The sequence below is a fragment of the Oryctolagus cuniculus genome, chromosome 1, assembly GCF_964237555.1.
Source record: "Oryctolagus cuniculus chromosome 1, mOryCun1.1, whole genome shotgun sequence".
NCBI classification, from domain to species: domain Eukaryota; kingdom Metazoa; phylum Chordata; class Mammalia; order Lagomorpha; family Leporidae; genus Oryctolagus; species Oryctolagus cuniculus.
In genome coordinates, this window is record NC_091432.1 from 236,571,697 (window position 1) to 236,598,284 (window position 26,588).

General features: G+C 71.5%; 2 protein-coding genes across 8 annotated transcripts in view; both read left to right on the plus strand.

The window, feature by feature from the left end:
• The window catches only part of NOTCH1 (notch receptor 1), a 35,561-nt gene extending 18,391 nt beyond the window's left edge, over positions 1-17,170 (plus strand). The window contains exons 12-34 of the mRNA XM_070058926.1: positions 19-129; positions 517-709; positions 985-1,130; positions 1,272-1,385; positions 2,250-2,369; positions 2,566-2,718; positions 3,100-3,328; positions 4,177-4,378; positions 5,089-5,242; positions 5,326-5,510; positions 5,680-5,812; positions 5,895-6,152; positions 6,482-6,594; positions 7,303-7,874; positions 8,712-9,158; positions 10,081-10,229; positions 11,114-11,330; positions 11,471-11,558; positions 11,657-11,822; positions 12,147-12,442; positions 13,425-13,572; positions 13,702-13,799; positions 14,510-17,170. Of these exons, the coding sequence (XP_069915027.1) occupies positions 19-129; positions 517-709; positions 985-1,130; positions 1,272-1,385; positions 2,250-2,369; positions 2,566-2,718; positions 3,100-3,328; positions 4,177-4,378; positions 5,089-5,242; positions 5,326-5,510; positions 5,680-5,812; positions 5,895-6,152; positions 6,482-6,594; positions 7,303-7,874; positions 8,712-9,158; positions 10,081-10,229; positions 11,114-11,330; positions 11,471-11,558; positions 11,657-11,822; positions 12,147-12,442; positions 13,425-13,572; positions 13,702-13,799; positions 14,510-15,892 (5,675 nt within the window). The 3' untranslated portion in view covers positions 15,893-17,170. The remainder of the gene's footprint in view (positions 1-18; positions 130-516; positions 710-984; positions 1,131-1,271; positions 1,386-2,249; positions 2,370-2,565; positions 2,719-3,099; positions 3,329-4,176; positions 4,379-5,088; positions 5,243-5,325; positions 5,511-5,679; positions 5,813-5,894; positions 6,153-6,481; positions 6,595-7,302; positions 7,875-8,711; positions 9,159-10,080; positions 10,230-11,113; positions 11,331-11,470; positions 11,559-11,656; positions 11,823-12,146; positions 12,443-13,424; positions 13,573-13,701; positions 13,800-14,509) is intronic.
• A 6,347-nt stretch (positions 17,171-23,517) lies between these two features.
• SEC16A (SEC16 homolog A, endoplasmic reticulum export factor) overlaps positions 23,518-26,588 on the plus strand; it is a 32,899-nt gene continuing 29,828 nt past the window's right edge. For 6 of the 7 annotated variants that reach the window (XM_070058929.1, XM_070058951.1, XM_070058967.1 and 3 more), the window contains exon 1: positions 24,741-24,899. The gene's annotated coding sequence lies outside the window, so the exon portion shown is untranslated. Of the gene's footprint in view, positions 23,768-24,740; positions 24,900-26,588 lie in introns of those variants that run through there. The other variant, XM_070058934.1, reaches the window with a different exon arrangement.

Below are 26,588 nucleotides of genomic sequence, written 5' to 3' on the forward strand. Positions count from 1 at the left end.
CCCCGCCTCTCTCCCCAGGCCCCAACTGCGAGATCAACCTGGACGACTGTGCCAGCAACCCCTGCGACTCAGGCACCTGTCTGGACAAGATTGACGGCTACGAGTGTGCCTGCGAGCCGGGCTACACAGGTGAGCGGGGCCCGAGGGCCGGGGTGGCAGGGGCCCGAGCCAGCTGCAGCAGAGTGCCTGGGTGGGCCAGGCCGGCACCCGTGTGCCCGTTGTCCCCGGTCATCCCTCCAGCCCAGGCTGGGCCCCATACCGTGGCCTGGTGGGCAGTGAGGGCGCAGGCTGTGGGCAGGCCAGGCCCCTGGGTGTGTGTCCATCTCTGTCTGCGGCCTCCCTGGGCCACAGGCACCCACTGGGTAGCCTGGGTATGGGCGGCGCCAGGCTGGCTGGGGCTGTGGCCACCTGGGAAGTGCGGAGGGGCAGTGCGCTGTCCCGGGTTGACCCACGGGGAAGCGAGGGCGTGGCTGCCCCCACCATGAGGGAGTCTCTGAGCCCCGCCCCTGCCCGCAGGCAGCCTGTGCAACGTGGACATTGACGAGTGTGCCGGCAGCCCATGCCATAACGGGGGCACCTGTGAGGACGGCGTCAACAGCTTCAGCTGCCGCTGCCCCGAGGGCTACCACGGGCCCACGTGCCTGTCCGAGGTCAACGAGTGCAGCAGCGACCCCTGCGTCCACGGGGTCTGCAGGGACGGCCTCAACGGGTACGGCCGGGAGCAGGGGCCCCACACCGGGCCAGAGTGGGCCTGAGACACCCGTGGGTCCTGGCCTGGGTGGCGCCGTCGGAACCGGCAGGGGCCCCCCATCTTTGCCCGGCATCCACAGTGGGGGAGGAGGGGAGGACCCCCAGCCGTGGCCCCTGCCCTGCGCTGTCCCAGGTCTGGCACAGCCTCAGCTGCGGGTCCAGGGGCCCCGACTCTGGGCCGCTGACGGCCCGCAGCCAGACCCACGTCCGACCCGCCGTGTGGCTGCCTCACAGGTACACGTGCGACTGTGCCCCCGGCTGGGGTGGCACGAACTGCGACACCAACAACAACGAGTGCGAGTCCAACCCCTGCGTCAACGGCGGCAGCTGCCGCGACATGACGGGCGGCTACGTGTGCACCTGCCGCGAAGGCTTCAGCGGTGAGCCGGCGCGCCCAGCTCCCACGGCCTCGCCCCCGGGGCGCCTGGCCTCTGCTCGGGACAGGAGGGGGCTGGGGGCCCGTGGAGCAGGCCCCGGGCTCCTGCAGCGGCCCACATGCTGACCGCTGTCCACTCCTGCAGGCTCCAACTGCCAGACCAACATCAACGAGTGTGCGTCCAACCCTTGTCTAAACCAGGGCACCTGCATGGACGACGTGGCCGGGTACAAGTGCAACTGCCTGCTGCCCTACACAGGTGAGCCAGGCGTGGCTGGGCGTGACCAGGCGTGGCCGGGCGTGACCAGGTGTGGCTGCGTGTGGCCGGGGCCTGGCTCAGTGGGTCTCAACAGGTGTTCCAGGAGGTTCTGCAAGGAGTCTCAGTAAGCCCACTGCCGGCTGCCCAAAATGTGGGCCTGCACCTGGGGGAGGGGTTGCCAGGTTAGCGGAGACACGGAACGCCCGGCTGAGGGCTGTGCCCTCCCCCGGGAGCCGGCCTGAGGGGTCCTTTGGACAGGGGTCCCCTGTGTGGGGACCAGGGAGCAGAGGAGGGGTCCCAGCGCCTGCCGTGCCTGCAGCCACGGGGGCCGTGGGAAGCAACCCCCTTGGTTGAGGACCTGTGGAGTCGGGCCCCCAGGCTGGGGCCCAGGGTTCCAGGACAGCGGCGTAGCCGTGGGTGTTCTCGGTGACGGAAGGCAGGGGCTGGGTCTCGCCCCTCCCGCCGCACGGGGCGCCCCTGAGGCCCCGGCCGCCGCCTGCCTCTGGCCAGCGGGCGGTGCGGGCTGTGCTGACCGCTTCCTGTCTGCCCGCTCCCCGCTTCCCTTGCACAATTGTCGGAAACGCTGGCCCTGTTCCTGCCTGCCCGGGTCGCCCTGGAAACCGATGGGAAGAAAGGCCCTGGGAAGCGATAGCGGGGACGCGGGAGATAGCGGGGGACGCCAGCCCCGCGCCCGTAAACAGGAAGTCAGGGCTGTGTGCAGCGGCCCGGGGCCAGGGGCTTGGGCCTGCGGCCCCGTCCATCTGTGCCCAGCTGTCGCCCCCATTCAGGGTCCCACTTGTCCCACGGGTGCCGGCCTGGGGTGCTGGCCCGGTCGAGGCTTCACCGCGCGCCCCCTCCCCGTAGGAGCCACATGTGAGGCGATCCTGGCCCCCTGCGCCCCCGGCCCCTGTAGAAATGGCGGCGAGTGCCAGGAATCCGAGGACTACGAGAGCTTTTCCTGCGTCTGCCCCCCGGGCTGGCAGGGTGAGGCTGGCCCCCGAGGGACCCGCGGTGGACGGTGGGAGGTCCCGGGCGGCGGCCTGCAGGGCAGGACCCTTCCTGTCCCCAGCTCCCCTGACCCCACGGCTGGGCGGGCGGAGGAGAGGCGTGGCCTGGGGTGCGCCCCGCCTGGCGAGTGGGGGCTGCAGGTGCCTGAGCGGCCTGGGCCCCTCCCCCGCAGGGCAGACCTGTGAGATCGACATCAACGAGTGTGTGAAGAACCCGTGCCGCCACGGCGCCTCCTGCCGGAACACCCACGGCGGCTTCCACTGCCTGTGCCGGCCCGGCTACACGGGGCGCAGCTGCGAGACCGACATCGACGACTGCCGGCCGAGTGAGTGGCCCCGGGGAGGACGGGGCGTCCGGCTGGTGCTGGCCGGTGGCACCCGGAGAGGCCGCCCAGCCCTCCGCCTGCTGTGCTGACGTGGGCGGGACGGGGCTCCCGCAGGCGCCCCCAGGCTGGCCCAGGTGGTTTTGGGAGGCCGAGGAGCCGGCGGCCAGCTGGGCCGCACACAGCTCAGCTCTGGGGGAGCCGAGGTTCTGCGTGGCGCCCCCAGGCGGTGGCAGAATGCTCCGTCCGTCTCTTCGGCTCTCCTGGGAGCCCCGTGGGGAGACAGACGCCACACAGGAGGTGGGCCGTGGGTGGGGGCTCCAGGGGGCTGGCCGATGGCCGCAGTGACGGCCCCGCTCAGGCCTGCCCTTCCGCCCCTCCCAGACCCATGTCACAACGGCGGCTCCTGCACGGACGGCGTGAACGCGGCCTTCTGCGACTGCCTGCCCGGCTTCCAGGGCGCCTTCTGCGAGGAGGACGTGAACGAGTGCGCCAGCAACCCCTGCCGGCACGGCGCCAACTGCACCGACTGCGTGAGCGGCTACACCTGCACCTGCCCGCCCGGCTTCAACGGGATCCACTGCGAGATCAACATCCCGGACTGCACGGAGAGGTGTGCGGGGCGGGGGCTGGGGGCGGGGGGCTGGGGGCCGGGGGCCGGAGGTCAGGGGCCGGGGCTGGGGGCGGGGGCCGGAGGTCAGGGGCTGGAGTTTTGGGCCGGGGGGCCGGAGGTCGGGGGCGGGGGGTGGGGGCCGGGGCCAGGGCGGGGGGCCGGAGTTGGGAGCCAGGAGCCGGGAGTCAGTCCAGGCCCTTGCAGTGTGGCGTCCCCGGGGTGGGGGGGCTCGTGACCTGCTGCCCTGGCCCAGGGGGTTCAGCCTGCAGGTGCTTGGGGCTGGGAAGCTTGGGGTGGTCCTGGCCACGCCCACTTCCTGTCCAGCTTCCTGCCCGTGCCGGTCCTGGGGGGCCACAGCGATGGCTCAGCTGCCCGGGCCCCTGCAGGCACGTGGGAGATGTGGGTGGGGGTCTGGATGCCTGTCTCAGTTTCTCTGCTCCTCTGCCTTTCCCGTACAATGAAAGCAAATGCAGGAGAACTCAGCAGGGCAGGTGTGTCCCGCACCCGCAGGCGAGAACTTTGTCCCGGTCTCGTTTGCTCCTTGCCGTGGCCGCCAGGAAACTCGGCACTGCACGCCGGCCAGCGCCGTCCCTGGTCCTGTGCCCTGTGCCCTCCTGCCTCCTACTTTAACCCCCGCGTCCCTGGGCGTGTGGCGAAGCCCCCGTCTGCAGGGAGACGGGCTGAGCAGTGAGGGTCTGCGGCCTCCCTGTGGTCAGCCAGGCTGCTCCCGGCCTGTCCTGGCCGACGGGCCCCGATGGCTCGAGTCGAAGGGAGGACGCTGGCTTGCAGGAGCCTCCCCGAGCAGGGACCCCCACCCTGAGCCTGCTCCCCACTGCCTGCCACCCCAGCTCCTGTTTCAATGGCGGCACCTGCGTGGACGGCATCGACTCCTTCACCTGCCTGTGCCCGGCCGGCTTCACCGGCAGCTACTGCCAGCACGACGTCAACGAGTGCGACTCGCGGCCCTGCCTGCACGGCGGCACCTGCCAGGACGGCTACGGCACCTACAAGTGCACCTGCCCCCAGGGCTACACCGGCCTCAACTGCCAGGTGAGGGCGGGCGCTGGGTCGTCACGGCTGCCGGCCGCCCCGGCCAGTGCCGCCGTGGGAGGAGCCAGAGGCAGAGGCAGGAGACACCGCCCAGGTTTCTGGAGCTGGGGTGGGAATGCGGGCCACCGGCGGGAGATGGGTGGCCACGATAGGGCCCCTCGTGGAACAGGGCGGGATTACCGCCTGTCTGTCTTCAGTGGATGGCTCCCAGTGGGCGTTGCCGATGACAGGCTTCACTGTCTGGGTTTGTGGCGGGCGCGGCTGACCCCTGCCACCCGCGGCTGACCCCCTGCGGCCCGCGGCTGACCCCCTGCGGCCCGCGGCTGACCCCTGCCGCCTGCGGCTGACCCCCTGCGGCCCGCGGCTGACCCCCTGCGGCCCGCGGCTGACCCCTGCCGCACGCGGCTGACCCCTGCCGCCCGTGGCTGACCCCTGCGGCCCGCGGCTGACCCCCTGCGGTCCGCGGCTGACCCCTGCCGCCCGCGGCTGACCCCTGCCGCCCGTGGCTGACCCCTGCCGCCCGTGGCTGACCCCCTGCGGCCCGCGGCTGACCCCCTGCGGCCCGCGGCTGACCCCCTGCGGTCCGCGGCTGACCCCTGCCGCCTGCGGCTGACCCCCTGCGGCCCACGGCTGACCCCTGCGGCCCGCGGCTGACCCCTGCCGCCCGTGGCTGACCCCTGCCGCCTGCGGCTGACCCCTGCCGCCCGCAGAGCCTCGTGCGCTGGTGTGAGTCCTCGCCCTGCAAGAACGGTGGCAGGTGCTGGCAGACCAGCACGCGCTACCACTGCGAGTGCCACAGCGGCTGGACCGGCCTGCACTGCGACGTGCCCAGCGTGTCCTGCGAGGTGGCCGCGCACAAGCGAGGTAACGCCCGGCGCCCGGCGCGTGCTGGGGCTCTGCCGCCAGCGCGGGGCCCGGCCTCACCTGCCCGCGTGCCGTCCCCGCAGGCATCGACGTGGCCCAGCTGTGCCAGCACGGGGGCCTCTGCGTGGACGCGGGCGACACGCACCACTGCCGCTGCCAGGCCGGCTACACAGGCAGCTACTGCGAGGAGGAGGTGGACGAATGCTCGCCCAACCCCTGCCAGAACGGGGCCACCTGTGTCGACTACCTGGGCGGCTACTCCTGCAAGGTGGGGCCCGGCCGGGGGTCCGTGGGGGGACGGCTGGGAGGACAAGGCTGTGCCGAGGGCTGGCACGGGGGGCCCGGCCCCCTCCCCTCAGCTTGCAGAGGCCCTGCCCGGGGCCCCCAGGTCTGTCGGGTGAGGGTGCTGAGCCCCGCCCCCCGTTCTGCCCGCACAGTGCGCGGCTGGTTACCACGGCGCCAACTGCTCCCTGGAGGTCAACGAGTGTCTGTCCCTGCCCTGTCAGCACGGGGGCACCTGCATCGACCTCACCAACACCTACAAGTGCTCCTGCCCCCGGGGCACCCAGGGTGAGTGCCCGCCCCGGCCCGGCCGCCCAGCCCCCGCCCCGTGCGCCCCGCGGGCCCGGCCCTGACCGCCCGCGCCCCGCAGGCGTGCACTGTGAGATCAACGTGGACGACTGCAGCCCCGCGCTGGACCCCGCCACGCGGAGCCCCCGCTGCTTCAACAACGGCACCTGCGTGGACCAGGTGGGCGGCTACAGCTGCAGCTGCCCGCCCGGCTTCGTGGGCGAGCGGTGCGAGGGCGACGTCAACGAGTGCCTGTCCGACCCCTGTGACGCCCGCGGCACCCAGAACTGTGTGCAACGCGTCAACGGCTTCCACTGCGAGTGCCGCGCCGGCCACACCGGTGGGTGCCCAGGCCGGGGCGCGGCTGGGCGGGCAGGGGGCAGCCACACCGGCGGGTGCCCGGGCTGGGGTGCAGCTGGGCGGGCAGGGGGCGGCCACACCGGCGGGTGCCCGGGCCGGGGTGCAGCTGGGCGGGCAGGGGGCGGCCACACCGGCGGGTGCCCGGGCCGGGGTGCGGCTGGGCGGGCAGGGGGCGGCCACACTGGCGGGTGCCCGGGCCGGGGTGCAGCTGGGCGGGCAGGGGGCGGCCACACCGGCGGGTGCCCGGGCCGGGGCGCGGCAGGCGGGCAGAGGCGGCCCCTCACGAGCCCCGCTTCCTGCCGCCCCCAGGGCGCCGCTGCGAGTCCGTTATCAACGGCTGCAAGAGCAGGCCCTGCAGGAACGGAGGCACCTGTGCTGTGGCCGCCAACACTGCCCGCGGCTTCATCTGCAAGTGCCCGGCGGTAGGTGGGGGCGTGCCGAGTCCTGGGGTCTGCAGGGGCGGGAGCAGGGTGGGCACCGGGGGCGGAGCCTCTGGGCCTGAGAGTCCTGTCCCCTGGGCTTCGGGCAGCGAGGTCTGTGTTGCCCCCTCTGCTGTTTTCCCAGCTGTGGACACCTTTTTTGCTTCGTGATTTTTCAGGATTCGCGTGTTTCTTTGAAAGAGTGGGGAGGGGAGGGGGTTATCTGCCGTCCCCACTGGTTCAGTCCCCGGGTGGCCGCAGTGGCCGGAGCTGCGCCGATCCGAAGCCAGGAGCCGGGAGCTTCCTCCAGGTCTCCCACGCGGGTGCAGGGCCCAAGTACCCGGGCATCCTCCACTGCCTTCCCAGGCCACAGCAGGGAGCTGGACTGGAAGTGGAGCAGCCGGGACTGGAACCGGCGCCCACATGGGATGCCGGCCCCCAGGCGCTTGGCGACAGGCGCGGCACGATTGCGGGTGTTTGTTTCGGGCCGGCGTGGATGCCTTGTTGCTAACGGAGCTCTGCGTTCAGGCTCGGCGCTCGCCCGCCACCCCCTACCCCGCTGTCTCCAGACCCCCGCCGCGCCGGGTTTTTCCGCTGTGGAGACGGCCATTGCCCTCCGGGGGACGGGAAGCCGCGGCGCCACTGGGGCCGGCCGGGCGTGTGGCGTCCAGGGAGCCGCCCGCTGAGCGCCCGCCTGCACGCCTCCCGCAGGGGTTCGAGGGCGCCACGTGTGAGAACGACGCCCGCACCTGCGGCACCTTGCACTGCCACAACGGCGGCACCTGCGTGTCGGGCCCGCGCAGCCCCACCTGCCTGTGCCTGAGCCCCTTCACCGGCCCCGAGTGCCAGTTCCCGGCCAGCAGCCCCTGCCTCACCGGGAACCCCTGCTACAACCAGGGCACCTGTGAGCCCACGGCCGAGAGCCCCTTCTACCGCTGCCTGTGCCCGGCCAAGTTCAACGGGCTCCTGTGCCACATCCTGGACTACAGCTTCGGGGGCGGCGCGGGGCGCGACATCCCCCCGCCGCCGGTCGAGGAGGCCTGCGAGCTGCCCGAGTGCCGCGAGGACGCCGGCAACAAGGTGTGCAGCCTGGCGTGCAACAGCCACGCGTGCGGCTGGGACGGCGGCGACTGCTCGCTCAACTTCGACGACCCCTGGAAGAACTGCACGCAGGCCCTGCAGTGCTGGAAGTACTTCAGCGACGGCCGCTGCGACAGCCAGTGCAACTCGGCCGGCTGCCTCTTCGACGGCTTCGACTGCCAGCGCGCCGAGGGCCACTGCAAGTGAGGCGGGGCCTGGGCGGGGCGGGGGCGGGGCTGGGGGCGGGGCTGAGGCTGGGATCAGGTGCAGGATGGGATGGCCCGGGGCTGGGGATGGGGCTGGAGGGCGGAGCGGGGCTGGAGGCTGGGATCAGGGGCAGGATGGGGGCGGGGCTGGAGACTGGGATCAGGGGCAGGATGGGATGGCCCGGGGCTGGGGGTGGGGCTGGAGGGCAGGGCGGGGCTGGAGGCTGGGATCAGGGGCAGGATGGGGGCGGGGCTGGAGGCTGGGATCAGGGGCAGGATGGGATGCCCGGGGGCTGGCTGGGGGCGGGGCGGGGGCGGGGCTGGAGGGCGGGGCAGGATGGGATGGCGGCCCTGGGCTGGCTGGGGGCGGGGCTGGAGGGTGGGGCTGGAGGGTGGGGTGGGGCTGGAGGGTGGGGCGGGACTGGAGGCTGGGATCAGGGGCAGGATGGGACGGCCCGGGGCTGGCTGGAGGGCGGGGCGGGGCAGGGGGATGGGGCGGGGCAGGAGGGCGGGGCAGGGCAGGAGGCTGGGGCGGGGCTGGAGGGCGGGGCGGGGCAGGATGGGACGGTGGCCCAGGGCTGGCTGGGGGCGGGGCTGGCTGGGGGCGGGGCTGGCTGGGGGCGGGGCGGGGGCGGGGCTGGAGGGCGGGGCAGGATGGGACGGCGGCCCCAGGCTGGCTGGGGGGCGGGGCTGGCTGGGGGCGGGGCTGGAGGGCGGGGCAGGATGGGACGGTGGCCCGGGGCTGGCTGGGGGCGGGGCTGGCTGGGGGCGGGGCTGGCTGGGGGCGGGGCTGGGGCGCCCCGGAGCAGCCCTGACTGAGCCCGCCTCCCGCAGCCCCCTGTACGAGCAGTACTGCCAGGACCACTTCAGCGACGGGCACTGCGACCAGGGCTGCAACAGCGCCGAGTGCGAGTGGGACGGGCTGGACTGCGCCGAGCACGTGCCCGAGCGGCTGGCGGCCGGCACGCTGGTGGTCGTGGTGCTCCTGCCGCCCGAGCGCCTGCGCAACAGCTCCTTCCACTTCCTGCGGGAGCTCAGCCGCGTGCTGCACACCAACGTGGTCTTCAAGCGGGACGCGCAGGGCCGGCAGATGATCTTCCCCTACTACGGCCGCGAGGAGGAGCTGCGCAAGCACCCGGTCAAACGCGCCGCCCACGCCCACGCCGACGCCCACGGCTGGGCCGCGCCCGGCAGCCTGCTGGGCCGCGTGCGGGCCTCGCTGCTGCCCGGCGCCGGGGGCGGGCGCCGCCGCAGGGAGCTGGACCCCATGGACGTCCGCGGGTGAGCGCCCGTCCCGGCCCCTCCCGGCCCCTCCCCTCACCCCTCCCGGGGGCAGCGCGTCCGCCCACGCCTGGTTTTGAGGTTCTGCCCCCGGCGCTGCGGACGGGGCTGAGCCAACCCCGGTCCCCGGGTGCTCCCACCCTGGGCGAGAACACCACCCAGCCACTGTCCACCCCAGCCACTGCAGTGCCCCCCCAGCCACCACGTCCACCCAGCCAGTGCCCACCCAGCCACCACGTCCACCCAGCCACTGTCCACTCTGGTCACTGTGTCCACCCCAGCCACTGCAGTGCCCCCCAGCCACCACATCCACCCAGCCACCACGTCCACCCAGCCACTGTCCACTCTGGTCACTGTGTCCACCCCAGCCACTGCAGTGCCCCCCCAGCCACCATGTCCATCCCAGCCAGTGCCCACCCAGCCACCACATCCACCCAGCCACTGTCCACTCTGGTCACTGCGTCCACCCCAGCCACTGCAGTGCCCCCCCAGCCACCACGTCCACCCAGCCACTGTCCACTCTGGTCACTGTGTCCACCCCAGCCACTGCAGTGCCCCCCCAGCCACCACATCCACCCAGCCACTGTCCACTCTGGTCACTGTGTCCACCTTGTTGGCCTGGGGGGTCCCAGGACGGGTGCTCTGGCCAGGTCTTGAAGGCGAGAGCTGAGTGAGGGAGAGGTGCACCCTGGGTGGGGGGGGCGCAGAACCATCAGGGGCGCTGGAAGCGCTGGCTGGCAGAGCCCCTCGTGCCCACGCCGCTCAGCAGGGGCCCAGTCCACCTGAGGTCCTGGCACGGGCCCTGGGCCGCCCCTGACGGCCGTGGGGCCCCAGTCCACCTGCGGTCGCGGGCGTGGGCCCTGGGCTGCCCCTGACGGCCGCGGGGCGGTCCCGAGCGCGGCCCTGACAGGTGCGCCCGCAGGTCCATCGTCTACCTGGAGATCGACAACCGGCAGTGCGCGCAGTCCTCCCTGCAGTGCTTCCAGAGCACCGCGGACGTGGCCGCCTTCCTGGGCGCGCTGGCCTCGCTGGGCAGCCTCAGCATCCCCTACAAGATCGAGGCCGTGCAGAGTGAGTGCCCCCCCACCGCCCTGCGCCCAGAGTGCCCCCCCCGCCGCCGCCCTGCCCCCAGAGTGCCCCCCACCCCCGCTCGGGCCGCCACCCTGCCCCCAGAGTGCCCCCCGAGTGCCCCCCGGTCCGCCACCCTGCACCCAGAGTGCCCCCCCGGCCGCCGCCCTGCACCCAGAGTGCCCCCCCAGGCCGGCTCGGGCCGCCGCCCTGCCGAGTGCCCCCCCGGCCGCCGCCCTGCCCCCAGAGTGCCCCCCGCCCCTGCTCGGGCCGCTGCCCTGCCGAGTGCCCCCCCGGCCGCCGCCCTGCCCCCAGAGTGCCCCCCCAGGCCGCCGCCCTGCCCCCAGAGTGAGTGCCCCCGTCCCGGCTCGGGCTGCCTCGGCGGCCTGCCTCTGGAAGTAGCTTTTTGGAACCTCGCGGGGCCACGCCTTCCCTGCCTGGGGTGACAGCGTTGGCGAGCGCACCCCCCCAGCTCTCCCGACCCTGCCCCCCGATTCTTCTTTGTTGGGTATTATTTCAAAAATCATTATAGCTTTTTTAAAAAAAAAAAAAACGAGGAGGAGAGGGAAGAATTGATCGGTGTCATGTGAAGTGTTGAAGTTTGTATCTCGAAAATCCCCCTAAATCCTTTGTCTTAGCAGCTCGATGCGGAGCCGCGGTGTGAAGTTGGCTAATCCCTTCTCCCTTAAAGGAGAAGAGAGTAAACCGTCTCCAGACGGCCGCTGGCGGCGGGAATTTAGCGATAGTTTGCAATTCTGATTAATCGCCTAGAAAATGACCTTATTTTGGGGGGCGGGATGGAGGCGCGCGGGCGAGGAGGCGCCGGCCGCACAGCCAGTCGGCCGCCACTCACGTCCGGGCGCCTGCCCACGGCCCCGCGCCCGCAGGTGAGACCGTGGAGCCGCCGCCGCCCTCGCAGCTGCACCTCATGTACGTGGCCGCGGCCGGCCTCGTGCTGCTCCTCTTCCTCGGCTGCGGCGTGCTGCTCTCCCGCAAGCGGCGGCGGCAGCATGGCCAGCTCTGGTTCCCCGAGGGCTTCAAGGTGTCGGAGGCCAGCAAGAAGAAGCGGCGCGAGCCGCTCGGCGAGGACTCCGTGGGCCTCAAGTGAGTCGCGCAGGGGCCAGGGGCAGGCGGGGGGTCCCGGGGCGGGGGCGCGTCCCACGGCCGCCATGGCTGCGAGGGCACCCCCGCCCCCTCGGGACGCCCGGCTCAGCCCCGCGTGCTGACCTGACCCTCGCCTGCAGGCCGCTGAAGAACGCGTCGGACGGGGCCCTCATGGACGACAGCCAGAACGAGTGGGGGGACGAGGACCTGGAGACCAAGAAGTTCCGGGTGAGTCCCGCGGAGCCCGCCCCCCCCCCCCCTGCACCGTGGCGGCCAGCCACCGGCCCGTCATGACACTGGCTCTCTGCCCGCCCCGCCTCGCTTAGTTCGAGGAGCCGGTGGTTCTGCCCGACCCAGATGACCAGACCGACCACCGGCAGTGGACCCAGCAGCACCTGGACGCCGCCGACCTGCGCATGTCCGCCATGGCCCCGACGCCGCCCCAGGGCGAGGTGGACGCCGACAGCATGGACGTCAACGTGCGTGGCCCGGGTGAGTGCGGCCGGCACCTGTGCCTGCCCTGCGGCCACGCTGGCCCCGGGCGCTCTGGGTCAGGAGCCTCAGCCCCGGGCGGGCGGCGCCGTCCAGGGCGGTCTGGGGGTTGCTGTGTCTGTCACCTGGGAGTTCAGTTGCCCCCGAAACGCGGCCTTGCGGGTACTACAGTGTGGGTTTTCTGCCCTCACCTCTCGCTCTGTCTGCCGGCTGGGTCTCGAGTGGGGAGAACGGCAGGGTCTCCACCTGCCGCCCGGAGCCGAGGCTGGGGACCGGCCCCCGGACGCCGAGCTGAGCCCCTGCCCGTCTCTGCCCTGGCTGCAGATGGCTTCACGCCCCTCATGATCGCCTCCTGCAGTGGGGGGGGCCTGGAGACGGGGAATAGCGAGGAGGAAGAGGACGCGCCGGCCGTGATCTCCGACTTCATCTACCAGGGCGCCAGCCTGCACAACCAGACGGACCGCACCGGGGAGACCGCCCTGCACCTGGCCGCCCGCTACTCCCGCTCTGACGCCGCCAAGCGCCTGCTGGAGGCCAGCGCCGACGCCAACATCCAGGACAACATGGGGCGCACCCCGCTGCATGCGGCCGTGTCTGCCGATGCCCAGGGCGTCTTCCAGGTGGGGGCGGCGCGCGTGTGCGTCCTCGGGGACACCCCCAGGGCGGCCGCCTGCTTTCTCTTGGCCCTGGGAGCCCTGATCCCCTCGTCCTGTAGGCGGGCGTAGCTGCCGGCCGGCTGCACCCTGCACCTTGGCTCTTTGAAAGAGGCGCCCCATCTGTCGTTTGCCTGGGGAAGCAGCGGCCCGAGGCAGGCTCAGCTCAGTCCCAGCCCCGCTGCAGCCCCTCGAGGCCCCGCCTCCTTCTCGCAGCTGTGGCCACAGGCACGGCTTCGGCCGCCGCACGCCCGGGCCTCTCCCGGCAAGCATGGATTTAGGGATTTGCATGCCTGGTGTCTCCGGGGCTCGTCCGAGGCAGGGGCTTCTGCCCGCCGCCCGTGCCCAGGCCTCCAGGCAGCCCTGGAGCAGGTCCGGTCGGGCACAACCTGGGGCCCTGACACCATGTCTGATAAGTGTGTCAGTGACGTGTCGGCGTTCCGTGGAAATGAGAAACTCAAATGAGCAGAAAGAAGGGAGCCACGTTGAGCCCCGGGGCTGCCTGCTGTGCCTGCGTTTGGCGAGCGCCTCCCCAGTGGCCTCCCCAGTGGCCCCCCAGGTGGCCTCCTCCGTGGCCGCTTTTGCACCTGGAGCCTGGCCAGTGCCAAAGGTCACTCCCAGCAAACGGCCACCACCCGTCCCGCCCGGGACACCTGGGACCTGCCCGCCGTGCTCCGGTAATCCAGGTGCCCGCAGTGTAGCCCGGCAGCTCCGAGCACGGCTGGGGCGCCGAGAGCTGGGGTCGCCAGTTGGCTGGCTCGGACCTGGCGGCCGGGGTCATAGTGCGGATCGGACGAGGCCTCGCGTGGTCTTGGGTCGCCGCCGTCACCGAGGGGCTCTTGGTGTCGAGGGTGGCCGCCCTGTGTCCTGAAAGACCCGGGAGGGCCTGGTCTGTGTCCGGAGGCCGCCGCCCCTCTCCCCCAACCTGAACCCTTCGCTTCTCGCCCAGATCCTGATCCGGAACCGAGCCACAGACCTGGACGCCCGCATGCATGACGGCACCACACCGCTGATCCTGGCCGCCCGGCTGGCCGTGGAGGGCATGCTCGAGGACCTCATCAACTCCCACGCCGACGTCAACGCCGTGGACGACCTGGGTAAGCGGGGGGCAGGACCCCCGCCTGCAGGGGTGGGGCGGGGCCGGGATCCCCGCCTGCTGGGGGCAGGGCCGGGCCGGGACCCCCGCCTGCTTGGCCTGCAGCCCACCCCTGCCATGACTCCCCCAGGCAAGTCGGCACTGCACTGGGCGGCCGCCGTGAACAACGTGGACGCCGCCGTCGTGTTGCTGAAGAATGGCGCCAACAAGGACATGCAGAACCACAAGGTGCCGGGGGGCGCGCGGGGGGCGCGGGGGGGGGGCCAGGGCCACGTGCAGGGCTGTCAGCGGTCACCTGACCTCACCTCCTGCCCTGGGGCTCCCTGCTCGCCGTCCACCTGCCACACTGCCCCCTCCGCCTGCCCCTCGCCTGCACCTGCCCTCGGCTGTTCCAGCCGGGTCCTTTCATCCGTCCTGGGCAGCCGGCAGGTGGCGGGAGGTGCTGTCCCCGTGGGAGAGGCCCAGACCCTCAGAGGGACTGGCTCCAGGCTGGAGAGGCCTCATAGAGCCTCCTGTGTCCAGGCAGCAGCCTGGGGGAGGTGCGGCCTGTCCCCTGTGGGTCGGACGAGACCCGGGGCTGAGAAGCCAGGGCCGCCTGGAGACACCCCCGCCCCGCCCCCGGTGCCTTGGGGATCCCCAGCCCCTGAGTCTGCCGAGGGATCTGCGTCTGTGCCTCCTGGGGGCTGCTGCCCGTTTGCTAGCTGCCGGCAGGGGGCGGAGCCCTGGTGGTCTAGAACGTGGGTTTCGGAAGCTTCTCCGGTTTTTTGTATTTTTCCCCTAAAGACCGCTGGGGCGGCTCGGTAGCCACGGGTGCCAGGGTGGGGTCGGGACCGATCTGGCGCTGGATCTGGCGCTGGAGCCTGGGGCGCGCACCCCCGGGAGGGCCGTGCCCCGCCGCGCCAGGCCCCCTCACCCGCCCCGCCCCGCCCCGCCCCCAGGAGGAGACGCCGCTGTTCCTGGCCGCCCGGGAAGGCAGCTACGAGACGGCCAAGGTGCTGCTCGACCACTTCGCCAACCGGGACATCACCGACCACATGGACCGGCTGCCGCGGGACATCGCGCAGGAGCGCATGCACCACGACATCGTGCGGCTGCTGGACGAGTACAGCCTGGTGCGCAGCCCCCAGCTGCACGGCCCCGCCCTGGGCGGCACGCCCGCCCTGTCGCCCGCGCTCTGCTCGCCCGGCGGCTACCTGGGCAGCCTCAAGCCCGCCGTGCAGGGCAAGAAGGCTCGCAAGCCCAGCACCAAAAGCTTGGCCTGCGGCGCCAAGGACGCCAAGGACGCCAAGGCGCGCAGGAAGAAGTCCCAGGACAGCAAGGGCTGCCTGCTGGACACCTCGAGCATGCTGTCGCCCGTGGACTCCCTGGAGTCGCCCCACGGCTACCTGTCGGACGTGGCCTCGCCGCCTCTGCTGCCGTCCCCGTTCCAGCAGTCCCCGGCCGTGCCGCTCACCCACCTGCCGGGGATGCCCGATGCCCACCTGGGCCTCAGCCACCTCAACGTGGCCGCCAAGCCCGAGATGGCCGCGCTGGGGGCGGGCGGGCGGCTGGCCTTCGAGCCGGGGCCCCCGCGCCTGTCCCACCTGCCCGTGGCTGCCCCGGGCGCCGGCGGCATCGGCGGGGCCGTGAATTTCACGGTGGGCGGGGCGGCTGGCGTGAACGGCCAGTGCGAGTGGCTGTCCCGGCTGCAGAACGGCATGGCACCGAACCAGTACAACCCGCTGCGAGGGGGCGTGGCCCCCGGCGGCCTGGGCACACAGGCCCCCGCGCTGCAGCACGTCGGCATCTCCGCCAACACCCTGTCCCAGATGGTGGGCTACCAGGGCCTGCCCGGCACGCGGCTGGCCGCCCCGCCGCCCCTGGTGCAGACGCAGCCGATGCAGCCGCAGAGCCTGCCGCCGGCACCGCAGGCGCACCTCGGCGGCGTGGGGTCGGCCGCCTCTGGCCACCTGGGCCGGGGCTTCCTGGGCGGGGAGCCAAGCCAGGCCGACGTGCAGCCGCTGGGCCCCAGCAGCCTGCCGGTGCACACCATCCTGCCGCAGGAGGGCCAGGCCCTGCCCACCTCGCTGGCCCCGCCCATGACGGCCGCGCAGTTTCTGACGCCGCCCTCGCAGCACAGCTACTCCTCGCCCGTGGACAACACCCCCAGCCACCAGCTGCAGGTGCCCGAGCACCCCTTCCTCACGCCCTCGCCCGAGTCCCCCGACCAGTGGTCCAGCTCGTCCCCACACTCCAACATCTCGGACTGGTCCGACCGCGTGTCCAGCCCGCCCGGCGGCCTGCAGCCCCAGCTCGCCCACGTGCCCGAGGGCTTCAAGTAGCCGGCGGGACCCCAGCTTCCGAGCCCCAGCCCCACCGGGCGCCGCCTGGGGCCGACCAAAGGAGTCTTTTAACAAAAGAGGCGTTTTTATACAAAACGAGAAGACAAGGATTGTAATTTCTTTTTCTAGTATTTATTTATGGACTTTTATTTTACACAGAAACACTGCCTTTTTATTTATATGTCCTGTCTTTGTGGCCCCAGGTAAACTCTGTCCCGAGGAGGACGCGTCCTCAGGCGCCTGTCTCTAAACTAAAGGACTCGTGGTTTATAAATCCGTTTATTTATTGAGCTCTGTCTTTCCAGAAGGAGCCGGTGTTGGGGGGGAAGGGGGCGAGGTGTGCACGGCGCCACCTGCCACCCACCCGCAGGTGCGTCTGCGGGTGACCCCGAGGCGGAACCACCCCGCCTGTGTGTGGCACGGGATTCATTCACACCGGGGGAGGAGAACCGGTGAGAACGGGCGCCTGGTGCACAGTGGTGGCTTTTGGAAAGCGTGTTCTCGGGGCGCAGAGCCCGCTCCCCGACGGCGCGGCTGTTGCCATCAAGTTCTGGCTCCCCGGTCCACCCCACCCCCTTCCTGACAGCTCAGCCTCGCGGCCGGGAGACGCCGGACGTGTGGGACCCCGGTGCCCGCCGTGGGCACCCCCTGGGAGAATCGTGCCCTTGGCTGCGGAAAGACAGTGCCTGGCCATCCCCCTCGGAGGGCCCGGTGCTTCACCCTGGACGGCAGAAGGTGGACGGACTGCGGTGGCCCAGCCCTGCGCGCGGGCTCGGCCGCTGGGGGGAGGCTGGCCGGCACAGCCTACACCAGGGTCCCTCCTGGCAGCCTGGTGCCCAGCCTCGGGCGTGCTGGAGGGTCACTCGGAGCCCGCCCTGGCCGGGGGGGGGGGGGCAGCAGGCTCTTGTAATGTCGAGCGTGGGCCTGTGGCGCAGTAAATGTTTGTAAATACGTTGTTAAAGGTGGATTTTGTTTAAAAAATCTGAGCGAGCCGGTGCGTCCTGTGGTCGGGACGTGGCTCCTGTTGTGTGGCCGGGGTGCCCCTGCGGCTGCCCGTCTGCGGGGGGCACAGCGTGGGGGGCGGGGGAGGGACGCCCACACTGTGCTGGCCTTCGGGGGTGTGGCCTGAGGTGTTGATTCTTACTGTTTTATAAAATAGAGTGTAGTTTACAGAAAAAAAACTTTTTTAAAAAAAGTTGTCTACGTGCAAAACTGTAGATGATGTATTTTTTTCATCTTTTTTTGTTTAACTGATTTGCAATAAAACGATGCTGACGATCCTGCGGGTTTGCTAACTTGGCCGTGGCGTTGCCGCCTGGGGTGGGTGGGGGTGCATCCTGCTCCCAGGCAGTGGGCGTCCTCCATCGCTTCTGGCAGGGGCGCAGGGGAGCGGTGCCCAGTCCGCCCCCACAGTGGCCTTGGGGTCCACGCCAGCTTCAGACGTGCTGGCAGGGGAGTGGGGACACGGGGGTAGCAGGGGACTGTCCTGTCGGGTGGCCCTCACCCCTGGGACGCGTGGGCAGAGCTGACCGCCCCAGGGAGGGGCCCGGCTGCACTGAGCCGGGTGCAGCCTGCGGCGGAAGGGCCGAGGGCGACAGCCCGTGCCGTGGCGTGGGGAGTCTGGAAGGTTCTGTGAGCTGGAGCGACGCACAAGCAGCACAGCCCCCCCCCCTCCATGTTCCCAGGCCAGTGTGGCCCCTCCCCCGCGCCTGGGCCCCCTCCAGCTGGCCGGGGTCTCCGGCCGGGACCAGGGCGAGTCCACTGTCCCTCTTCCGGCTGAGAGGCGCTGCCTGTCCCTAGCCTGGCCTCCCCAAGGACAGATGCCGGAGGGGGTGGGCACACGGGGCATCGGGGCAGGTGACCTGGCCCCCAGCCCCGTAAAAGCCACCGCTTGGTGAGGAAGTGGGGACGGGGCGCAGACAAGCCTGCAACGTGACCAACAGGGCCAAAGCCCGCCCAGATGTCAGCCCCCTGCGGGCGGTCAGCACATGGCCTGCACAGGCCATTTGGCCAAACGTTGAGTGTGTCTGGGAGGGCGTTCCCTGACAGGACCAGCTTGGGAACCTGAGCCCGACGGCAGGTGGCCCTCCCCAGGGTGCCTGGGCCTCCCTGCCCCTGACCCCCTCATGGCCTGAGTGCCCAGTGGGACGTCCACCTCCTCCTGCCGTGGATCGGGGCTGTGACTACTCGGGCCCTCTTTTTTTCCCTCCAGATTAATTTATTTGAAAGGCAGAGTTAGATTTTCCATCTGCCCGTCACTCCCCAGCTGGACGCGATGGCCGGGGCTGGGCCAGGCTGAAGCCAGGAGCCGGCAGCTTCTCCAGGTCTCCCGCGCGGGTGCAGGGCCAAGCACCTGGGCCATCGGCAGCTGGACTGGACGTGGAGCAGCCAGAGCTCAGACCGGCGTCCAGTTGGGCTTACCCCAGCGCACCACAGCCTTGCGGCCTGGCTGTCCACTGCGCGTCTTAGGATCTGAGGTCCTTGCCAAGGGTGACAGCTCCTCACTCTGTGTGTGTGTGTCCCCCACAGCCGTGAGGGACGGGAGGCCAGCGATGCAGTCTGGAGACGGACGCCTGCGCAGCGTGGCTGCACCCTGAGCCCGCCCGAGGCCCCACACAGCGCCTGCTCGCGGCACTGAGCTCTGCAGACAGACAGCAGCTGGCGTCCCCGAGCAGCGGGCGGGTGAGGAGTGGCTGCTGGGCTTCAGGCAGGTGGAATGTTCTGGACTGTGCAACAGCAGGATCACTGCACAGTGCCACTGGCTGTACACTTTTTTTAAGAAAAGATTTATTTATTTGAAGGAGTTACAGAGAGAGGTAGAGCCTGAGAGAGAGAGAGAGAGAGAGAGAGAGAGAGAGAGAGGTCTTCCATCCGCTGGTTCACTCCCCAGATGCCGCAACGGCCAGCACTGGGCCGATCTGAAGCCAGGAGCCAGGAGCTTCTTCCAGGTCTCCCAGCGCCCTGCTGCCGCAGCCTGAGAGGCCGCAGAGGATGGCCAAGGGCGTGGGCTCCTGCCACCCACATGGGGACCCAGCTGGACTCCCAGGCCCTTGGCGTCCGCCTGGCCCAGCTCCCGTTGTGGCCATTTGGGGAGTGAACCAGTGGGTGCAAGCTCGCTCTCTCTCTCGCTCTCTCTCTCGCTCTCTCTCGTTCTCTGTCCTCACCCCTCCGCCCTGGCATTCTGCCTTTCAAATAAATATATTTTTTTTTTTTGACAGGCAGAGTGGACAGTGAGAGAGAGAGAGACAGAGAGAAAGGTCTTCCTTTGCCGTTGGTTCACCCTCCAATGGCCGCCACCGTGCTGATCTGAAGCCAGGAGCCAGGTGCTTCTCCTGGTCTCCCATGTGGTGCAGGGCCCAAGCACCTGGGCCATCCTCCACTGCACTCCCTGGCCACAGCAGAGAGCTGGCCTGGAAGAGGGGCAGCCGGGACAGAATCCGGCGCCCCGACCAGGACTAGAACCCGGTGTGCCGGCGCCGCAAGGCGGAGGATTAGCCTAGTGAGCCGCGGTGCTGGCCTTCAAATAAATATTTTTTTAAAAAACTGCACCCGTTTGTCCACTATACCTCCCTATACCTCCACCTGATCACTAAGCAGCGAGTCCCCTCCCGTCCCCAGGGACTCAGGCGCCCCTCCGCCGGCCCGGCCACACGGTGCTCGGGACTCAGGCGCCCCTCCGCCGGCCCGGCCACACGGTGCTCGGGACTCAGGCGCCCCTCCGCCGGCCCGGCCACACGGTGCTCGGGACTCAGGCGCCCCTCCGCCGGCCCGGCCACACAGCGGGCGCTCGGGGCTGCCGGTCTCCGGGAGGCCCCTGCCTGCGCTCCACCCGCCTCTTGAAGCCGGAGCGGCCCTGCCAGTCGGCTCAGCGTGTGGACGCCGACTCCTGGCCGGACAGGTGCAGAGCCTCGCCTGCGGCTCAGCCCCCAGCCACGCCGCGACCTTCTGCCCCACCGCCCCCACGGCGGCCAGCGATGGGGGCCCCCGCGCCGGTGGCTGCCCTGGGACTGCACCCTCCGGCTCCCAGGCGTTCCCCCCAGCCCAGCCCGGCCGCCCAGGACGCGGCTCTCTGCCTCCCCCTGCTGACAGAACCCCGCCAGTGCGCCTTCCCGTGCTGCTTACCTCGCGCTCACGACCAGCCCGGGTGACTGTCCCAGCTGGGGGAGGGGGGGCCCAGTCCGTGTCCCTGCAAGCGCAAGGCCAGGACGGCCACCTGGGCCCTTTGCTCTTCCCCACCCTGGCCCCCGGTCCCCATCCCCCGCTTCAGACACTCGGCTGTGCTCGTCCACCTGACGGCCACGTGTGGCCGGGAGGGTCGTCCAAGGCCAGCTGGGGCTCCACGGCTGCCTCCCAGCTCCTGGCTCGTGCTCAGCTCAGCCGAGAGCCTCAGGGAGGCCGAACTGACCACAGTCGTTCCCCGCTGGAAAGTTCTGGAAGCTTCCGCTGCTTGCAGGTCTCCCATGCAAAGCCCCACCCACCCGCCCTGCCAGCCCCCACCATGCAAAGCCCCACCCACCCGCCCTGCCAGCCCCCACCATGCAATGCCCCACCCACCCGCCCTGCCAGCCCCCACCATGCAATGCCCCACCCACCTGCCCCCCCCAGCCCCCACCATGCAATGCCCCACCCACCCGCCCTGCCAGTCCCCACCATGCAATGCCCCACCCACCTGCCCCCCCAGCCCCCACCATGCAATGCCCCACCCACCCGCCCCGCCAGCCCCCACCATGCAATGCCCCACCCACCCGCCCTGCCAGCCCCCACCATGCAATGCCCCACCCACCCGCCCTGCCAGCCCCCACCATGCAATGCCCCACCCACCTGCCCCCCCAGCCCCCACCATGCAAAAGCCTCACACATGAAGCCCACTTGAGCCCCCGAGGGGTCCCCTCCCCAGCACAGTGCCTGTGCGACCCTGGGGCAGCTCCCAGCACACCTGGTGCGCAGTCTGGGTGCAGGGCCACGGTGCCGCTGGGCAGTTTTCCCGTGGCCTTGCTGGGTGTGGAGCTAACGCCTGTCTCGCCTCCTTCCTGCCTTCCCTGCTGATGCTGGCCGAGTGTGCCCTGAGCCTGCTTCCTGAGGGCGCCGGGCGGGCGGTGCTGCTGAGCGGGAACAGGCCCGGCCTGGGGTGGGCTGGGGGTCTCAGCCTCCCCCCCCCGTGAGGATGGCTCCCATGGGTGTCTACAGCAGCCCCGGGACAGGCAAGGGCCCCACCAGCCTTTTTTTTTTTTTAAGATTTTATTCATTTATTTATTTGAGAGGCAGAGTTACAGAGAGAGACAGAGAGAGAGACCGAGACAGAGAGAAACATCTTCCTTGGGCTGGTTCACTCCCCAGATGGCCGCAACGGCCAGCACCGGGCCAGGCTGAAGCCAGGAACCAGGAGCTTCTTCCAGGTCTCCTACATGGGCACAGGGGCCCAAGGACTTGGGCATCTTCCACTGCTTTCCCAGGCCACAGCAGAGCTGGATCGGAAGTGGAGCAGCCGGGACTTGAACCAGCGCCCGTGTGGGATGCTGGTGCCTCAGCCGGAGGCTTAGCGCCGGCCGGCCTCACTGCTTTTACAGGTGAGGAACAGAGGCTTGGAGGAGCTCGCCCCAGCGGTATCCCTGGGTGGGAGCCATGGTCTCTGACTTCTACAAGGTTGCGCCCATCAGTTAGCCAACCATCTTACTGTGCGCTGCCAGCCCGGTGAGGCTACGTGGCCGGGGCACCGTCCAGACTGCGTGCACTGTGCAGGCAGGGCTGCAGGTGTCGTGGGCCCTGGTGGGAGCAGAGGGTCTCACACACAGGGGCCCGGCGCTCCGAAGCCACAGAACAAATTTGCAGGTGCGGCCACCTCCCAGAAGCCCTCCCTGCCAGGAGGCGCCCCCTCCCTCGCGTCCAGGCTTGGAGCTGGCCTGCCCTACAGACCAGGTCCTGCTCCAAGGCTGCCCGGCAGGGAGGTGGGGCAGAGGCTCACAGCCAGGGCCCGCCCACCTGCCTGAGCGCTCCCGGCTGGCCAGTGGTCAGGAGAGCCGGCTCCATGGGCAGCCTCAGCTGTTCCTCACCCGACTCTGGGGGTCTGAGTGGGGCCTGCCCCCCCAGTGCACACCTAGGCCAGCAGCCCCCAACAGAAGGGGATGGCAGCTGCATTTTGCATTTCAAACAAGCAGGCAAGTTAAGTTGTAACAGCACATGCAACCCAGTATGCCCAGAAGAATTTAATGAATGGACCTTAAAAACAGCCTTCAGTGGGCACCTCGTGTCTGCGCAGCCCAGCTGTGTCCTGCACTCAGAGTCCAGCTCGGTTTGGGGCAGCCACATGTGCAGTGCCCAGAGGCCACTGTGCTGGCCACAGGTCGGGGCTGGCCGAGTGCTGTGGCGTGTCCTGTGCGCTCCGTGCGACCTGGCATGGTGGCAGAACCGGGGCTCTGTGTCCCGCCTCCCGCCGTGAGCCAGGAGAGGGGCTGGGGAGAGACCCTGGCCCCACAGGCCAGGGACAATGACGGCCGTCTCAGGCAGGACACCTCCCAGGCCCCGGGCCGGGCTCACCGTCCCAGCGTGTTCCGGCAGCACCCTGTTCTGGTCCCCCAGCGGTGCAGCTCACCCTGCCTCACCTCCCAGATGGGCCTGGAGGCTGGGAGAGGCTGGGAGAGGAGTGACTGCAGGACCAGGCCACAAACAGGGAGAGCCCCCCAGCTCTCCGGCTGGGGGAGGGGCTGAGGGAAGGAGGGTCTGCCCCAAAGCCCCTGCGGGAGACCTTGCTGTCCCTCAGGGGTCAACACTAGCCCTGATGCCCAGGACAGGGTGTCAGCAGGTGCGTCTCCCGGGGTCACGACCTGCCCCTGGGCTGCTCAGCCGGCCAGGTGGGCTTCACCCCTGCTCCCCCCTCTCCCCGCACAGGACTTGGCTGGGACAAGGAGATCAAAGAGCACCTGGACCTCGGGAGAAATGGGTCAAGGGCGCGGGGGCTGGCCCCCAAGGCCGAGTCCTACCACGTGGGCTCTAACAGGTCGGGAACCTGACGCCTGAAAGACAAATGTTAGCTTAGCGGGCAGCCCGCGGTGCCACGTCAGAGGGACCCGAACTCTCCTCCCTGCCCGTCTGGGCTCTGCCTGCGTGGCCGCGCCAGCCTCCCGGATCCACGCTCGCGCCTCTCCCCGCCCTGGGTGGGTGTCAGGGCGCCCTCTGCAAGGAGCCGCGGGGGGCAGGCGTCGCTGCACGCAGAGCAGGTGCGCAGGTGGGTGGCGGCCCGCCCTTCCCCAGACCCTCCTGCGGGAGGGGCAAGGGGCGGACGCTCCGGGGTTCCGGGACCCCGAGGCACCCGGCTTGGCCGTCCTGCGGTCGGGGGGGGACCAGGGTGGGCGAGGAGGGGGCTGCGGGCGAGGGCTCAGGGCTTCCTCCCGGGGGCGCAGCGTGCGTGTGCACGCCCCCGCCAGGGCTCTGGTCCGGAGCACGGGAGCCCCCCACGAACGTGCGTCCAGCGGGCCGGGGCCGGGGCCGGGGCCGGTCCCAGCGCGCAGCGCAACCGACGCCGCGCGCCGTAACCAGGCAACGAGCGCGGCCCCCAACCGCGCGGTGCGCAGGCGCAGTCGGCCGCCCCGAGCGCGGCGGCGCGGCGCATGCGCGGCTGACCGCGCCGGCCTCCCGGCCTTCGAGGCCAACGGAAGATGGGCGGAGCGCGCCTGCGTCGGGTCCGCTCAGGTTCTCGACGCCGGTGAGCGGCCGCTCGGGGCGAAGCCGCTGGCACCGGCCCTTCAGGACTGATTTCCCCTGAGGCCTTGATGGGCGCATTGCGTCCCTTCACACTTCCTAAGCGAGGAGACGGCAGCAGAAGCAGCCGCGTAACCAGGGCCGCGTCCCGGGAAGACCCCGAGCGCCAGGCCCAGACAGGTGGGCGAGAGGCGGGGCCGGGCCGGGGCGGGGCGAGTAAGAGGCGGCGGACAGACTCGCTGGGGGCGGGGCCGGGGGCGGGGCCTGGGCGGGGCGAGGAAGAGGCGGTGGACAGACTCGCTAGGGGCGGGGCCGGGGGCGGGGCCTGGGCGGGGCGAGGAAGAGGCGGTGGACAGACTCGCTAGGGGCGGGGTCGGGGCCGGGGCCGGGGCCGGGGCCGGGGCAGGGCTGGGTGAGGAAGAGGCGGTGGACAGAGTCGCTAGGGGCGAGGCCTGGGCCGGGGCCTGGGCGGGGAAGAGGCGGCGGACAGACTCGCTAGGGGCGGGTCCGGGGGCGGGGCCGGGGCGGGCCGGGGCGAGAAAGAGGCGGTGGACGGACTCGCTAGGGGCGGGTCCGGGGGCGGGTCCGGGGCGGGGCGGGGCTCGGTGAGGAAGAGGCGGTGGACAGACTCCGCTAGGGGCGGGGCCGGGGGCGGGTCCTGGGCCGGGCAGGGGCAGGGCTGGGTGAGGAAGAGGCGGTGGCAGACGTCCGCTAGGGGCGGGGCCGGGGGCGGGGCGGGGCTGGATGAGGAAGAGGCAGCAGGCTCCGCGGGGCGGGGGCGGGGCCTGGGCCGGGCCTGGGCGGGGCTGGGTGAGGGGTGGGAAGAGGGATGGGGCTGCGAAGAACAAACGTCCGCTAGGGTAGCGACGGACGGGGCGGGGCAGGACTGGTTGAGGATGAGGGGCGGGACGAAGGAGGAGGAGGCGGCGGACAGTGATTCGCCAGGGCAGTGACAGGCACCCGCAGTGGGCAGGACAACGGGACGGTGCGGGGCAGGACGGGATGAGGGTGAGGGGCGGGCCGAGGCGGTGAAAGGCAGACGTCAGCTAGAGGGCGGGGCCAATGGACGGGGCGGTGACAGGCACCTCTGGGGGCGGGGCCGGGGCGGGGCAATGGGAGGAGGCGCTGAAGGACTGGCCGAGAGCGAGGGGCGGGGCGCGCGCGCTGACGTCGCAGCCGGACACGTCAGCGGCGCGGCGGCCGGAGCCGGATGTGCCAAGATGGCTGCGGCGGCGGCCGCCGTGTGTGCACTCGTCGCCGCTGCCGGGTGGGCCGTGGTCCGCGGCTCCTGACGGCCGGCGTCGGCGCGCAGGTGAGCGGCGAGCGCGAGCAGAGGGAGGCGGCGAGCGGCCGGCGGGGCGAGGCCGCGGGGCCGGGGAGGCCGGCCGGGCCCTGCCCCTCCGCGGGCCGCGGGGACCTGAGCGTCGGCGCGCGGCCGGCCGCCGTGGGCAGTGGGCAGGCGGTCGCCTCTCGGGAAGCCCACGAGCCCGTGGGGCTCGGCCTGGGCGCTCGTAGGACGCGGGCGCGGCCGGCAGTGGCGGATTCGGGCCAGCCGCGCCCCCCGCCCGTTCGGGGTGGCGGGGCTCCCCTTGGGCCGCGCTGTCCCCGGCGAGCGCCCTCGCGGGCCCCTGGTGGCCTCGGGTTGACACACCTGCGGCCTCGGGTCCGGAGCCGGAAGCTGGGGCGCGGGTGGAGGGGCGGCCCCCGAGTGATGTGCGGGGTGGGACCCTGCCGGGGAGGGGAGGGGGCTGTGTCCGGGGAAGCCGGGGGCGGGGGTGGAGGGGCGGCCCCCGAGTGGTGTGCGGGGTGGGACCCTGCCGGGGAGGGGAGGGGGCTGTGTCCGGGGAAGCCGGGGGCGGGGGTGGAGGGGCGGCCCCCGAGTGGTGTGCGGCGTGGAGTCCCGCCGGGGAGGGGAGGGGGCTGTGTCCGGGGAAGCCGGGGGCGGGAGCGCGGGTGGAGGGGCGGCCCCCGAGTGGTGTGCGGGGTGGGACCCTGCCGGGGAGGGGAGGGGACTGTGTCCGGGGAAGCCGGGGGCGGGGGTGGAGGGGCGGCCCCCGAGTGGTGTGCGGCGTGGAGCCCCGCCGGGGAGGGGAGGGGGCTGTGTCCGGGGAAGCCGGGGGCGCGGGTGGAGGGGCGGCCCCCGAGTGGTGTGCGGCGTGGAGTCCCGCCGGGGAGGGGAGGGGGCTGTGTCCGGGGAAGCCGGGGGCGGGAGCGCGGGTGGAGGGGCGGCCCCCGAGTGGTGTGCGGGGTGGGACCCTGCCGGGGAGGGGAGGGGGCTGTGTCCGGGGAAGCCGGGGGCGGGGGTGGAGGGGCGGCCCCCGAGTGGTGTGCGGCGTGGAGCCCCGCCGGGGAGGGGAGGGGGCTGTGTCCGGGGAAGCCGGGGGCGGGGGCGCGGGTGGAGGGGCGGCCCCCGAGTGGTGTGCGGCGTGGAGCCCCGCCGGGGAGGGGAGGGGGCTGTGTCCGGGGAAGCCGGGGTCCCGCGGGGCTGAGGCCGCGTCTACGAGGCAGTAGTTTAGGCTGTGCCAGGGCTCTCCCGGTGAGCAGCGGTGGGGATCGCAGACGCGCGGGAGCTGAGCCCGCTAAGGTCGGGCCCGGAGGGGCCTCCGTGTCGGAGGCGCGAGTGGCCGCGACCGCGCTGACCGCTCCGCTGGACGAGGCCGGTGCCCTGCCTGGTTGTTTAAAGCAGACCCCGCTGGAATGGTTCAGGGTCTTGTGCCGACGCCTGCCCAGGGGAAAGTCCTTGCCCAGCAGTGACCCGCGGACCTGGGACGCCGGCGCCTGGCGGCAGGCTGGGGGGGCGGGGTCAGGCCGTCTGCGGGGGGGGGGGGGGGTGTCCGTCTACAGTGTGTGTGGGGGCGGTGTCAGGCCGTCTGCGGGGGGGGGTGTCCATCTACAGTGTGTGTGGGGGCGGTGTCAGGCCGTCTGCGGGGGGGGGGTGTCCATCTACAGTGTGTGTGGGGGGCAGTGTCAGGCGTCTGCGGGGGGGGCGGTGGCAGGCCGT